General features: G+C 40.6%; 2 protein-coding genes across 3 annotated transcripts; one reads left to right on the top strand and one right to left on the bottom strand.

Moving 5' to 3' along the window:
- Positions 1 to 566: 566 nt before the first annotated feature.
- AP2D43 (disease resistance protein L6) lies at positions 567 to 4308 on the bottom strand. Of its 2 annotated transcripts, none has more exons than XM_070827220.1 (4): positions 3172 to 4308; positions 2058 to 3015; positions 1616 to 1961; positions 567 to 1013 (listed from the first exon to the last, which is right to left on the bottom strand). In XM_070827220.1, the coding sequence occupies exons 1-2, from the start codon at positions 4286 to 4288 to the stop codon at positions 2963 to 2965; spliced, it is 1170 nt and encodes a 389-aa protein (XP_070683321.1). In that variant the 5' UTR covers positions 4289 to 4308; the 3' UTR covers positions 567 to 1013; positions 1616 to 1961; positions 2058 to 2962. The 2 variants fall into 2 exon arrangements, with proteins under 2 accessions (XP_070683321.1, XP_070683320.1); XM_070827219.1 differs by having other exon boundaries at positions 3147 to 4306.
- Positions 4309 to 5625: 1317 nt separating this feature from the next.
- LOC103441604 (disease resistance protein RUN1) lies at positions 5626 to 14093 on the top strand. Its single transcript, XM_008380286.4, has 5 exons — positions 5626 to 6273; positions 8670 to 9771; positions 10035 to 10307; positions 10419 to 13488; positions 13760 to 14093. Exons 1-4 carry the CDS (start codon positions 5759 to 5761, stop codon positions 11067 to 11069), a joined length of 2541 nt encoding a protein of 846 aa, XP_008378508.3. The 5' UTR covers positions 5626 to 5758; the 3' UTR covers positions 11070 to 13488; positions 13760 to 14093.
- Positions 14094 to 14375: the final 282 nt, after the last annotated feature.

The following is a 14375-nucleotide window of genomic DNA, read 5'->3' as shown; positions in this document are numbered from 1 at the left end:
CTCTTGAGATAACTGACTCGAGTTTAATACCACGTGAAGCAACTGATTGTTAATTGGGATTATAAATTTTGTTGTCTACTATAAGTATATTATTTCTCAGTGCAGGGCTCATATATTTTGGTTTGTTTGTTTGTTAGTAAGATGGAGACTCAAAACGAGAACCAAAAAAAAATGAACCAATTAATCTTGATCAAGATTTGGACTAAAGTGAATCAAGCATAGATGACGGCGATAGGAAGAGAAATGCATGTTAAATATACCTATAACGATGTTCAATTATTGTAAAAAGAAAATTATGACACTTTTTTTTTACTCAGAACTTGCCAAATTTGCAATGTCGTGCGATGTTGATGTAGTTTGGGTTGAAGATGCCCTCTTTGGTTAAGAGTGTTTTTTCGTGTAACGATATTGATGCATCTCGTAATGCTTCGGTTTAATGAATTTCATCTGTTCCTCAACAAATTACACCAAACACAATTTGCGACTTCTAAATATTGAAAAGAAAAATATCGCTAAACTAATAATTAGTTATTGTATTTTTATAGTGGTATTAGTACGCTGGTGAATTGTACAAAGTAAGCAACCAAATATATATATATATAATAACAATGATGCATTTCGTTGTACCGAATCGAAGACAGGACTTGAAATGGTAGAAGTAAAGTCTTAACCACTTGAGCTACAAGACTATCGCTATTATATGTGTAATTCGTAATGCTAGAATGTGTTCAAATGCCAGACAATGCCTACTACATGCTGTTTCTACCTTCTCAATTCTGCTTTTTATGACCCTGCTTCAAGAAAAAGCAACTTTTTTCAGCTACCAAACACAACCGATATGGTTGTTCAAACATGTCAATGCATCCATCTGCCTTCGTTTCAGGTATTCAATCACGTCAATGCACCATATTGCAGCCAGAATAATCTGCCGTCTTTTTCTCAACCCTCACAACTGAATCGAGGATCAGCTGCGCGCACAGGCGCGAAAACTAAACTGATTTAAGGCAAGGAACCTGAAATACAAGTGGCATAAATTAGTTTCAAGAAAGTCAAGGTATTCAGAAGTTGGCAACGCAAATATCATCGGACATGAAAGGAGAGATTTCATGCTAATTAGGCAGCTGGAACATTCTAGTACCAATGAAATGATACAAGGTTATTACTGATTGACTTCAATCTCAGATTACTTAATTACAAGTTCAATCAGCAACATTTGTATATCAGCGGCAGAGCATAAATTTTTCATTTAAATAAGAACCATACGAAACCAAAGAAAGAGTTTCAAGGAACGGAAAATTACTAACTGTTGTAAACGCATAAGATGACCAATCTTGTGTTTATCTTCAACAGAAAAATATAGATAACGTGTTACGTTTTTGTTAACTTTCTAAGGACTCGAACAATTCATGTATTAGAAACCGTTGGGACGGAAAAACTAAACTACAACAAAGAGCAATCCATTTTTCAATTAAAATTCTCCTATCATCATCACTTCCATATATCACAAGGAAGAATGTGCAGTGGTTAGCAGGCCAACATTCAGAAGGAAGCAGTTTTATTTTTTATTTTTTTTACCAGTAAAATAAACAACTGAAATAGCACAAAATATACACACCTTGACTACATCAAAATCAGTTGAAGCCAGATAGTTTTTGACATAGTTGTTCCAGCAAACACAGCTGATCCTTTGTTTGTTTGACATCTCGATCGCTGGATAATGAATATCAACAGAACCATTGAAGAATGCATAAAAAGTCATTAAACTTTCTTTGAGAGACCCCGGCAGCAGCAAAATGGTATTCACATTGATTAAAACCCAAAGAGCAAATTGGGTTTGAGGACCTGCTGCCATGTACTTCAAACTGACTGTATCGAGCATACAGTGCACCCACTCTCAACGATGGCACTCTGGAGGTTCAGTAGGAGTCTCCTTATTTTTTTTTTTTTTTTTTTTTTGCACCCTGTTAGAAATAAAGAAAGGAATTGAGTAAGAAAAGGATTATTTGCATTTGAAAATATGGTTTATACACAAGCAAGCAAAGCAATGAATTATTTACCGTCAGCTGCTGCGGTACCCCTTGATCGAAGCCATAGAATTGTACTCGACAAGAGCAGGACATGTATTTTCATTACTTTGAGATAATTCAACAAATTCAAGTACCTTTGGAAATCGTTGTCGAAATGAAGGATATCTTGAACTCTCAAACGAAGTTGTTCATTAAAAATACAGCATCATTGGGATGTATGTGGAAAGTTTAAGATAATAATCCTTGATATATGTTGTTTCTTGATTGGAAATAACAAGGACTACATCCTCAAAATATTGGATGATCGTGGTCCTTGTTCTTCATCGAAGTGAAGACCATTCAAATAAGCTATGCCTTGTAACTGTTGATAGAGAAGGCAATCTGATGATGCATGATATGATTTGAAACATGGACAGGGAAATCGTGAGTGCAGAATCCTTGGGCAATCCTGAAAGAGGTAGTAGATTGCGGGTTCACGATGATGTAGAAAGTGTATTGAGGAACAACTCTGCACGTAACTAGCTGTCAAATTGTGTTAAATTTGGCATCATAAAAAATCCAGCAGGATTGCAAAGGCACGGATGGTGGGGAGGTGGCAACGGATGTTACTGAGATGTATTATCTTGATAATGTACTTGCTCTTCATCGATTGGACATTATCGGCGGCGATGTCAAAGAAGCTATATCTGCAGCACCGGCACAATTGTGGTTGCGGTGTGCGAGTCTTCACGAAGTTCCTTAAGATCCCTCTCTCCAATATCCTCTCCCAACTTTCTGCAATCCTAGCAGGAATATCCTGTGCTTTTCCTTGGCGCGGCGTCATCCATTACGACAGTCGCTCTTCCCCATGGAATCGATCACCAGGGGCACGCCGAACAGCCTGATTTCTTGCACAGATTGCCCGGTGGCTCCGCCTAGGGATGTGCTCTTCATCTTCAGTTTTCCGGTGATCTCGTCAATAACTTTCCTGATAAACACTCCTTCATACCTAGTAGTTAAAACCCAAAATTAAACAGACTAAATTGAACTAAACCCTTAATTCCTTACAAATCAAAACCTTGGATTCCGATGATAATTTTGTAAAATTTGTGAAAAACATTCATACAAGTAAATAATTACCCGTCAGTCTTTGTAAAAACCTCACCGGCTAAGTCTGCAGCTTCAGAAACAGCCTTTCTCCACCGCCCTAGTTTTTCTTCCTTATGATCTTCGTGTTTCTCAAATGCCTCTGCAAAAATCCCAGATTGGTTCTTCACATCTGAAGGATCAACGTCGTAGAATATTGGCAAAACCATTAGCCGTAGTGTTCTTTTGCACTCCATGATCTCCACCAACTCCTCAAGACACCGGGTGGAATCAGCATACCTCCTTGAGAAGATGATCACAGCCATCTTGGACCCTTGGATTGCTTGCTTCACTTTCTCCGATGCTTTTTCTTCCCCTCCTCTCGTTGATTCCTTCTCTTCGATAAAGGCGTCGACTCTGGCGGCTTTCAATGTCCAATACAGGTGGTCCGTGAAGGTTTTGCGCGTGTCTTCACCGCTGAAGCTCAAGAATACGTCGTAAATCTCATCTTCTATTGAGGACGAGGAGGAGGAGGAGGAGGAGGTGGTGGTGGAGATGGCGGAGGGGGAAGGCGAGGGAGGTCCGAGGGATGTAACGGTACTGGTATCCGTTAATTGTTGTTGCACCTGTACGATCCTTTTGCTACCACTCGGCCTCTCGAGCTGGTGATCAGAAGGGGCGGGGAGGTTCAGGTCGGCTGTCGCCTTAACATCGCGCAATCCACGCGCCGCTACGTCGTAAGCACGTGCTGCCTCTTCAGCGCTGTTAAAGGTCCCTTCGCTACCACTCGGCCTCTCGAGAAGGTTCTCAGCGGAGGCGGGAAAGTTGGTCTTCGCCTTGGCTCCGCGGAGCTCACGCGCCGCGTTGTCGTACGCACGTGCTGCCTCTTCAGCGCTGTCAAAGGTCCCGAGCCAGATGCGACTTTTTTTCCCGGGATCTCTGATCTCGGCGGCGTAGCGTCCCCAAGGCCTCTTCCGGACACCTCTGAATTGGATCTCATTCGAAGCCGGGTTCCGGTCTCCGGAGCGGGATATGGGTGGTGGGGACTTCGACGTCGGATCCATGGTTTTTGTTAATTGGAGCAAAGACGTGATCTTTAAGGTGCATAGAGAAGAGAATTTGTGGGAGGGAGGAAGAAAAGGAGAAAGAAAGGGGAAGGGGGGAGACGGAGAGACCGACAGAGAGGAGCAAGGCATCTATACTTGCGGGTCAAACTGGCTCGACGGATTAAAATAAAAGAAAATTGTTCAACTTTTAACTTAATTATAGCAATAGTTTATTACCTAAAAATCTATGAACGTTAATTTCTTAACTCATTAAAACATGCATCTATAATTTTTTTCGTTAACTCAGTTAAAACTTAGTTAAAATTTTTATCAAAATAAGTTACTTGTCTCGCACATAGACCTATAAACGGGTCGGGTTTATTGGGTTTGGATCGAATTTTACCCGATTCGTTAAGTTAACAGAACATCCGAATCCAATCAGTCACCCGAATTCAACGCGTTAAGCTCATTAGTCACCCGTTCATCCGTTTGACCCGTTAACTCCCATTAAGATTTTTTTTGTTTTTGTTTTTTTGTTTAATTTTGCATTCCAATTCAAATTACGCGTACAAACAATATCTCACATTCAGATTTCATTTACAATAGTTGGCAGTGCATTTATGTCCATCCCCAATATGCAAAACCAAAGGAATCAATCCATTTTGACACTTACCTCCATTGTCCATCCTTTTCGCCGTTTGACAGAGCCCTACCATGACCTTCTTCTTCAAGCCCGAGACAGAGAAGCACTTGAAGGAAGGATCCCGATCCGGCAAGCCAGAGGACGAGTTGCCGCTATTGGAGGAGAGAAGCTTGACTCGCTCTCAAGAAAGCAGCTGAGACGAAGTGTTAGAGCCACCGGAGGAGGAGGAAAAGTAGTCTGTTGCCATTTTGACCCGAGAATGTAGTCCTGGAGCATATCGGTGACCTCTTTGAAGTGGCAGAGATAGACTTTGAGTTTGAGGGCTTCCTATTATAACTATTGAAATTACACAAAAGCCCTCAACAACGGGTATTAACGGGTTTCGCGGGTTGATCTAAAATGATCCATTATTTAACGGGTTGACCCGTTAACAACCCGACCTGTTAAATACTCATTCGAATACTAATTTTAAAGGATTGGGTCGGGTTAACGGATCGAGTTTAAAATGCCAAGTATACTCGCACATGAGGCTAGATCAAGGGGTAAATATGAAAAATCAAATAAAAAAAGTTTGTAGGAATGGTTCTTGAATGTAACCTAATTAGAGAAATAGTTCCTCAACTTTAAATCAATTACAGTTCTCTCAACTTTAAAACATTGTACCAATGATCATTCCAACGTATGAGTCATTTTTATAGAATTCGACGAAGTTGATGAAAAAAATCATAATTGCACGTTATAATCAATTAAGAAGTTGAGAAATGATTATTCCAATTAGTTAAAAGTAGATGGCTAATGCTATAAATTTCTCATAAGATAAAGAAAAAATTGAAATTTAATTCGTGAAGCAAACGGACGTTTCTTTTCCGTTTGGTGGACAGCGAGCGAGTCAAATAAAACGAGCTGAGTTGACTTGACTTGGTTATGTATTTTTCTGCCCATCATTTGGCCAAAAACACAACCTCCACCGGCGGAATATGATTGATTTAATGGATGCCAGGGCGGCCGTCGCAGCCTCCTCCTCCTCCTCCTCCCCAAAACGGTGGAAGCATGACGTGTTCTTGAGCTTCAGAGGTGAAGACACGCGCAAGACCTTCACCGACAACCTCTACTGGACATTAAAAGACAACAAGGTCAACGTCTTCATCGACGAGAACGAACTACGACGAGGGGAAAATATAACAGACGAGCTAGTGGAAGCGATCAAACGGTCCAGGATCGCCGTCGTTGTCTTCTCGAAGCGGTACGCGGATTCGAGATGGTGTCTTGAGGAGCTGGAGAAGATCGTGGAGTGTAGAGCAACAATGGGTCAAATTCTTTTGCCTATTTTCTACGATGTTGATCCTTCCGAAGTTAGGCATCAGACTGGTAGTTTTGCCACGGCATTTGGGAAGCATGAAGAGTGCTTCGATGGCGATATGGTGCAGAGGTGGAGATCGGCTTTCACTCTAGCTGCAAATTTGGCTGGTGGGAATCTTAGAAACACTGATGGGTAATCACTTAATTGTTAATTCCTTGCAAAATCTACTTTTTAAATTTCAAATGCTGAACTAATCAAAATTTGATCGCTATGTAGTCGATATTTGATTGTGATTAGCTTGCGAAATGTCATGTGTTGGCTTCTCAAGTAGGGCTCAGAATCTTTCATTTCACATATTGTAATGCAAAGCTTAGAAACCCTGATAAGTTTGAGACTCTACAAACGCTTTGAGCTAACTATCAGTGTGGGGAATTGAGCTAACTGCATTCGCATGGATCAACATGTTGAGCAAAGATTGTAGCGTAACAAATAATTTACTCGACATAACTTCACCCACGTTAATTAGTAGGAGGATTTTATTATTTTGAGTACTACCAAATCAGGACAAAGTGTCTATCAATTCCAATCCTTTGTTAAAAAGGAAACGCCCTTTGTTTCCAATATGAATAAATTGTACTTGGGGTTTGTTTGATTTTGCGGCTGCACCTAGGTCGAGCCTTAAGAGGTCGCACTTGGTGCGATGGCAAGTGCCTTCGCCCATAAGCGGTAGGTCTCGGGTTCGAGACTTGGGAGCAGCCTCTTCATAAATGGGGGTAAGGCTAGCCGACATTTACTTCTCCCAGACCCTGCGTAAAGCGGGAGCCTTGTGCACTGGGTACGACCTAGGTCAAGCCTTAGATTGCCTATATACTCTTTCTGAGGGATCAAGCCAGTCGAGTTCTTGGAATCATTTGGTTTGGCGTTTCCATGGGAGCTCTAGGCTGAGCACTTGAGCAGCAAAACGGACTTGAAAACCTCAAATATCTTCTTTAGCCAAAAGGGCATGCTTTTCATCTAAGTCTTCCTTTTTGAATCAACTCAAATTTTCTTACTTTCCGACCTAGAGTCTTCGTGATTTTGTTGGCAAGACTGGTGCAATGAACTTAGATTTTGTAGTCTCCTTTGATGATGAGTCTTGTACCAATTACTTGCTAATTGGTCTTTTCCGTCTTTGTTACTTTTTACTTCTTGCTTTTCTCTGTCTTTGGTGCTCATAAATGACCTTGATGGTGTTCTATGAGCGGGTGCAATGACGTGAAGACCTTGCGGGTGTTCGTATGTGAGTTGCATATGAGAGAGGGGTCTTCGAGACATCTCTTTTTCATGGGCTTTGTCTTCATTTTCAGCTAGAAACTTGACAACTGACAGCATCTGTACCCATTTAGGTACACTTTGCACAGTTGACAAGCCTTGTGGACACCTCTCGTGTGCAGCCTTCTACTCCATCAGCAATTTGGACCGTATGCACAACAGAAGGGTCTTGCGGACACCTTTTTGCAGCCTTCTTTTCCGTCAGTAACAGCAACCACACCATTCTTTGGCACACTTCGTTCAGCTGAGAAGTCTTGTGACTGTCTCTTTTGTGCAGTCTTCATCTCCACACCTTTTTCTAGCCAGCAGCTTCTCCTCTTCTTTTCTATCAGAGAGTACTTGTTCAGCAACATTTTTTGACGAAAAAGGGTTGTGATCAGCAACCTCCTATTGACGGAAAAGGAATATGAGTGGTGACCAGAGAGGCTATTGACTGCAATTTCTTAATTTGTTTGGCTTCAGAAAATTCCCTCATTTTCTGCATCTTTTTGAAGGAACATGAACTTCACTCTTCTTCTTTACGACTGCCACTTCATAATGTTTCCTGCACAAAAGAGATACAAAAGAAGTTGTCATATGACAATTTGGTGCTGATTTATGATTTGTTCACAACCAGACTCACCTGCAAAGTTGTACAGAAAAGAAGATGAAAGAAGCACAGAAGTGACAACATGGGTTTTATCCCCTTTTTGTGCCTATGGTTGCTATTCTCTCTCGTCCGGCTGGAGATTTTTCACGTCTGAAACTCTTGTCTTCTTCTCTTCTCTAATGATTTCTTTAGCACCCTGTTGCTCTTTCTTTCTGAACTCACTATGAACTTTTGCAGTTTTTTGCTCTCTCTCAAATGTTTTTTCTGCCATCTGTGCCTTTTTTCCTTCTCCTTGGCTTTGTCCCCTTCCATAGACCAAAGGTGAGCATTAGTTACTTCGTATTTCATGGCGAAGTGGAGTAGTTGAGAAGAGCTATTACTTCTCCATGCTGGTATATAGTGCTTAAACAACAAACTCATCTAGAGCCTGCGTGTGTATTGTAGAGATCTTCATTTCGATTTTTTCATTTGCCAAGCTCCTTTTTCTTTTTTAAGGCACACCACCCTTAATTTACTAGGGTCATGCTTGAAAATTTATGGTTCAAACACAACATAATTCGCCAGAAGTTGAACAAAGTATTTAATTAAAAATTGAAAACTTATTTGATCCCAAAAACTGTTACTTGAGTTGAATCCTGCAGTTATATGTGAGTCTTACTTTTGTTTAATTTTGTATTTTAACTGCTAGGTACGAAGGAAAGTTTATAAGGAAAGTTGTTGACGACATCACTCGAAGACTGAAGTCGCTGAACAACACATATCCAGATGTACCCACGAACCAAATTGGAATAGATTCTCGCGTGCAACTTATCAGTAATGAGTTAGATGTCGGAGGATCAAATAATGTTCACATTATTGGAATTTTGGGTATGGTTGGGACGGGCAAGACAACGGTTGCAAAAGCCATTTTCCGCAGATTTCATCAAATGTTTGAAGGTAGTTGTTTCCTTTCAAAAGTGAGGGAAGAGGATATGGTTAAATTGCAAATCAAGCTTCTTAGTGATATCTTGAAACTAGCTAATGTAGAGGTAAGTAGTGTCGATCAGGGGACTAAGGAGATAAAAAGAAGACTTGGCCGCATGAGGGTACTTGTCATAATTGATGAAGTAGATTGTGTGAAACAATTACATGAGTTGGCTATAAATCGTGACACGTTTGGTCCAGGGAGTAGAATTATTATAATAACAAGAGACAAACACTTGCTCAAGATACTTGAAGTGGATAAGACATGTACCGCACAAATAATGAATAAAGAAGAAGCTCTTGAGCTCTTTTGTTGCCATGCCTTTACGGAGAGTTATCCCGCTGATGAAGAATATCTTGAACTGTCGAGCAAAGTTGTCAATTACTGCGGAGGTTTGCCACTTGCACTTGAAGTATTAGGTTCTTATTTATGTACAAAACTCAAAAGTGAATGGAGAAGTGCATTGCGTAAATTGAAAAGACATCCTCATATGCCAATTTACGAAAAGCTTAAAATAAGCTACGATGGGCTAATTGATGATGACGTGAAGGATATATTCCTTGACATATCTTGTTTCTTTATTGGAATGAACAAGGAACATGTCATGGCAATATTGGATGGCTGTGACTTTGATCCAGAAATAGGAATCGGAGAACTTTGTGATCGAGGCCTTGTAACTGTTGATGAAGGAAACAACCTGGTAATGCATGATTTGCTTCGAGATATGGGCAGACAAATCGTACGTGCAAAATCCCCTAACATCCTTGGAAAACGTTGTAGATTGTGGGATCAAGAAGATGTAAAAGACGTATTGAGGAGCAAATCTGTAAGTACATTCGCTGTCAAATGATATTAAGTGTATGGTATGCTTATCCCAACTGTAATAAATTGTATGCCCTGGATGTTGAACAATATACACTATGATATGCATTGATTTGAACAAAACTACAGGTTGAATGGAAGGAGAGATGAAGTCGAAATACAACTATATGGCTTTGCTGTATACTTATAAATTATGCAAATAACCCTTTTCTTAATTAGTTGCATTCATCATTTCTTATTTCCTTATTATTTGTTTTCTATTAAAAGGGAACAGAGTTCGTTGAAGGACTCGTGTTAGATTTGCAAGAACCCGACAAGGCTAGCTTCAGTACAGAAGCATTTAAAGAGATGCAGAGACTCAGGTTGCTCAAACTCAAAGGCGTAAAGTTCAAAGGAAATTGCGAACATCTTTCCAAAAGGTTAAGATGGTTGTGCTGGCCTGAGTTTCCTCAAGGGGTCATACCAAAAGATTTTACTAAATACCTAGTTGATGTCAACCTGAGCCATAGCAAAATACAAGTTTGGAATGATTCCAACATGGTATAGTACACTCTCAACCAAATCCCTGATATTTTTTTTTTTGTTAGAAATAACATCATGCTCTCTCGCTTATATTTGTATTTTGATTTATGTTTTCCTTTTATCTGACAGCGGCTTGAGAAGTTGAAGTTTCTTAATCTTGGGTATTGCCATCACCTGAAAAGATCACCAAACTTTTCAAAACTCCCAAATCTCGAGAAACTGTTACTTAATGACTGCCAGAGTTTTTCCGAGGTTCACCCTTCCATAGTACAACTGAAGAACCTTAAGTATTTGTCTCTTGCGAACTGCGATCTAACAGATGATGCACTTCCTAAGGATCTTGGGGGTCTATCTTCTTTAGACGTTTTAGACTTAAGTGGCAATTGTTTTTATGGGCTACCTAACCTCAGCGGCCTTTCCAAGCTTCACACTTTACAATTGAATAATTGTACAAACCTTCGGGTGATCCCAGATTTACCAAAAAAATTGGAAATCCTGGAGGCAGATGAGTGCATTGCATTGGAAAAAATGCCAGATTTTTCAGATCTGTCGAGTATGAGGGAATTGCATCTGAATCACTGCCCCAAACTCACTGAGATTCCAGGCTTGGATAAGTTGTCAAACATCATGACAAGGATTCATATGGAAGGGTGCACCAATCTCACTGCTGCTTGTAAGGAAATAATCCTGCAGCTCCCGTCTCTCTCTCTCCCTCCCTCTCCTTTATTTGCACATAAATACAACAACAACAACAACAACAACAAAGCCTTATCCCACTAAGTGGAGTCGGCTGTATGAATCCTAGAACGCCATTGCGCTCGGTTCTGTGCCACATCTTCTGTTAGATTCAAGTACTCCAAGTCTTTTCTTAGAGTCTCTTCCAAAGTTTTCCTAGGACTTCCTCTACTCCTTCGGCCCTGAACCTTTGTCTCGTAATCGCATCTTCTAACCGGAGCTTCTATAGGCCTTCATTTCACATGTCCAAACCACCATTACCAATTTTCTGTCATGGTTTAGAAATGTATGTACAAATGTTGCTCCACGTGTATTAGAAATGTGTGAGCGGAAATGGTTGCCTTTTTTAATCATGGAAATGTTTTCCTTCATGGTTTAGGGTGGTCGACCATAAGGATGAAATAGTTGTGCCGCCAGGTTTTGGTTGTGATTTGAAGGCGCTGACTGTGTGCATCATTTACTCTTCTGATAAGATAACTCCCAATCTGATGATTATCTTCACATTTCATGCTGTGAATTGTACCCAGCAGAGGGAATTTATCATCTGTGCAATGCAAGTGACCATGGTTGCTTCCCATAAGACAAACTTTGGCTGGGACATCTATCAAACGACAAGCTTAATGTGAAAGGTGGCTTCAAGATAATTGTCGGTGTGCACTTGGAAAGAGCAGGGAGCGCTCATGATATTCATCAGCGTGAAGAAATAGGGTTAGTCTGGAAGGGGAAAAACTAGTTAATGGGTATTTGTTTGGCTGTGAATCCATCTCCTTGCCGTATTCAAGTGAATAAAATGAAGACAGGGCAGCAAGACTAAGGTCTGATCCAAGTATAGAAAGCAATGTAGAAGAAGAAACAGAAGCAGGGGAAGATTGCTTAAACGGACTTCAAAGAAAGGTTCATGTTTCGCTGGTCTCAGGATGTAATTGCATTAACCTCGAAATTGCAAAAAGCTGCATGGAAACTGATGTAATCATTTGAGGAGGGGTGAGGATGAAGAGGAGGCTTCGAATGCTAAGCTGGCATCCATTAATTGTTCCTCATTGGTGCTGATGAGAACTGCTAGATGGCACCCGCTGGTCTTCTGGCTTGAATGTTGTTCTGTGTATGGTTATTTTTTCTGGTAGAGGTTGTGTTGCACTTGACAGATGAACACGGAAGTACCAGAGTAAAGTCGAACTCTGTGTCGTTTCAAATGACAACACATTTGGAATGGAACTGAAGGAGGAGTACTGTGGAGCAATCTCAGGTTGAGGAGGAACACAACAACAGTCCTTTCTCCCTCAACTGCAAGGAAAGTGGCAGACATTATGGACAGAGAGAGTAGAGTGTGGTGGAAAGATTTTCTTATGCCCCTTTGTTTCTCAAGAGGTGATAAAATCCTGCTTCTTCCCATAGGTTCTGCTACTGGTGGTGATCGTTTAATTTGGCCTTGGAAGGTGAATGGTATCCATTCCGTAAGATCAGGCTATCACTGGCTTCAAAGACAAAAGATCAGAAATGCTTCAGTTCCCTGCCCACCTCCATTCCCACATTGTTGATAGCACCATTTGGAAGATGAAAGCCACCCCCCATATTCTGAACTTCATGTGGCCTGCCTTTTTAGCGCTTTTCCTACAAGAAAGAATCTGTTTAGAAGACATATCACCATGAATTTCCTATGTCCAATTTACATGGAATTTATGCCCATGGGTTAAAGGCATTTGGTTTGGCACTGCTCTAAATTACAGGAGACTTAATGAAGATGTTTCATCTCTTGACCATTGGTTTTCATACTAAATTTCTAGGCGGACAAGGGGAGAAAATCTCGACACCTTTCTTTCTCTTGCAGGTATCACCTGTTGGGATATCTGGAAGGCTAAACTATTAAGAGTCCAGGAGCTTCTCATTTTGACCTTGCCAATGTGGTATGGTGCCCTCCAATTCATAATTTTGTTAAGGTGATCACTGAAGGGGCCTGGTGTACTTCTTCATTGGAGGCAGGGCTGGGGATTGTTATTCATAACAGGTTAGACACATTCAGAGGTGCTTTGGCTGTTCTATAAGTGTTCCTCTGCTCTTATGGCTGAAAGAGCCGCGGTTATCAAAGGATTGGATCTAGCTGCAAGCTTAGGCTTCACAAAAGTGATGGTGGAGAGTGCTTCGATTAAGTGCTTGAAGGGTGACATAGAAAAGGGTGCTTGGGAAATCTATCCACTCTTGTTGGAAATAAGATCGAAGAAGATCAATTTTGAAGACCTACATTGGAAGTGGTCTACTCACGAGGCAAATGGTGCGGCTCACCATGTTGCCTTGCTTGCTTTGAGGATTGTGGAACGTCAAAGTTGGGTCGATAGACCACCAATTTCCCTGGTTTTTGCTCAAGGACGACCTTCCCTATCCTCCAAACTAATTTTGGGTATTTTGGCTGCTCTCTTGGACAACCCTCTTTTGGTGGCCTTTGGCAAGCTGTCTTGTTTCTGTCTGGGTAAGTTTCTTTGTTAGAGTAATTTAATTTGAATATTGTCTTCGCATTCCTTGGTGTAAATTGATGCAAATATATATCAAATTAAGTGACAAATGCCCCTTTTGGAATGCTGTTCACGACAGTCTTCTTGATCTTGTTTTTTACTTTTTCGTCAAGTCTTCTAACTTGTCTGTGACTGGTTTCTGATTGGTTTCCAGTTTTTGCTCTTACACTTTTATGCGAAACTGTCCGTTGATTAAAAAATATTAAATTCCGGACATGTCCGCTGTAGGTTATGATCTAGCTGAAGCATATGCGCCGAGAGACCTCCACTGGAAGAAGCTGAAGATGGAAAAACAAGAAAGAGCCAAGCTTGGCACGGCTGAATCCAAAGTGGTAAAATCTAGGTTGTTTCTTTCTGGTGTTAAGAAAAATCCATCCAAGCAATTTCCAAACCACTTGTTCTGCAGAAAATTCGAAACTTTACACTTAGATGGTCCTTCAACGGCTTTTAGGAATATAACAATTTCAAACTTTACTGTAACATTTTTTTCCTGCTAAAATACAGTAAAGGAGTAAATAGGAAAAAACAATAACCTGGTAGCATACCAAATTACAGTATTAAACCTCTGAAAATTGCTCGGACGGAGTACGATTGATCAAACTTCATCGTTTCCAACTTCTGCCATTGCAGCTGAACGAACTCTTCGAACATTGCTCGGACAGACTTTCTTCAACGCGCACAAGAAACAACCTTTAGGCTGGCACCACCATTTCAGTATTTTTGGATTTTGACTTGCCTCTTTCTTCTTCCATCTTGAGTTTCTTCTTGTGTTTGAAAATTTTGAAAAGTTTGAGCACATACACTTGAGCAAGAGCACTACACATTATTTTGAAAAGTTTGAAAA

This window comes from Malus domestica, chromosome 08 (assembly GCF_042453785.1).
Source record: "Malus domestica chromosome 08, GDT2T_hap1".
In the NCBI taxonomy this organism is placed as follows: domain Eukaryota; kingdom Viridiplantae; phylum Streptophyta; class Magnoliopsida; order Rosales; family Rosaceae; genus Malus; species Malus domestica.
This window is presented reverse-complemented; position numbering and strand designations above follow the sequence as displayed.

Coding starts and splice junctions, on each gene's coding strand:
- LOC103441604 (XM_008380286.4), top strand. CDS start 5,759: ATGATTGATTTAATGGATGCCAGGGCGGCCGTCGCAGCCTCCTCCTCC. Junction 6,274..8,669: donor AATCTTAGAAACACTGATGG/GTAATCACTTAA, acceptor TTTAACTGCTAG/GTACGAAGGAAAGTTTATAA. Junction 10,308..10,418: donor TTTGGAATGATTCCAACATG/GTATAGTACACT, acceptor TTTATCTGACAG/CGGCTTGAGAAGTTGAAGTT.
- AP2D43 (XM_070827219.1), bottom strand. CDS start 4,288: ATGCCTTGCTCCTCTCTGTCGGTCTCTCCGTCTCCCCCCTTCCCCTTT. Junction 3,016..3,146: donor GTTTTTACAAAGACTGACGG/GTAATTATTTAC, acceptor TTTAACTACTAG/GTATGAAGGAGTGTTTATCA.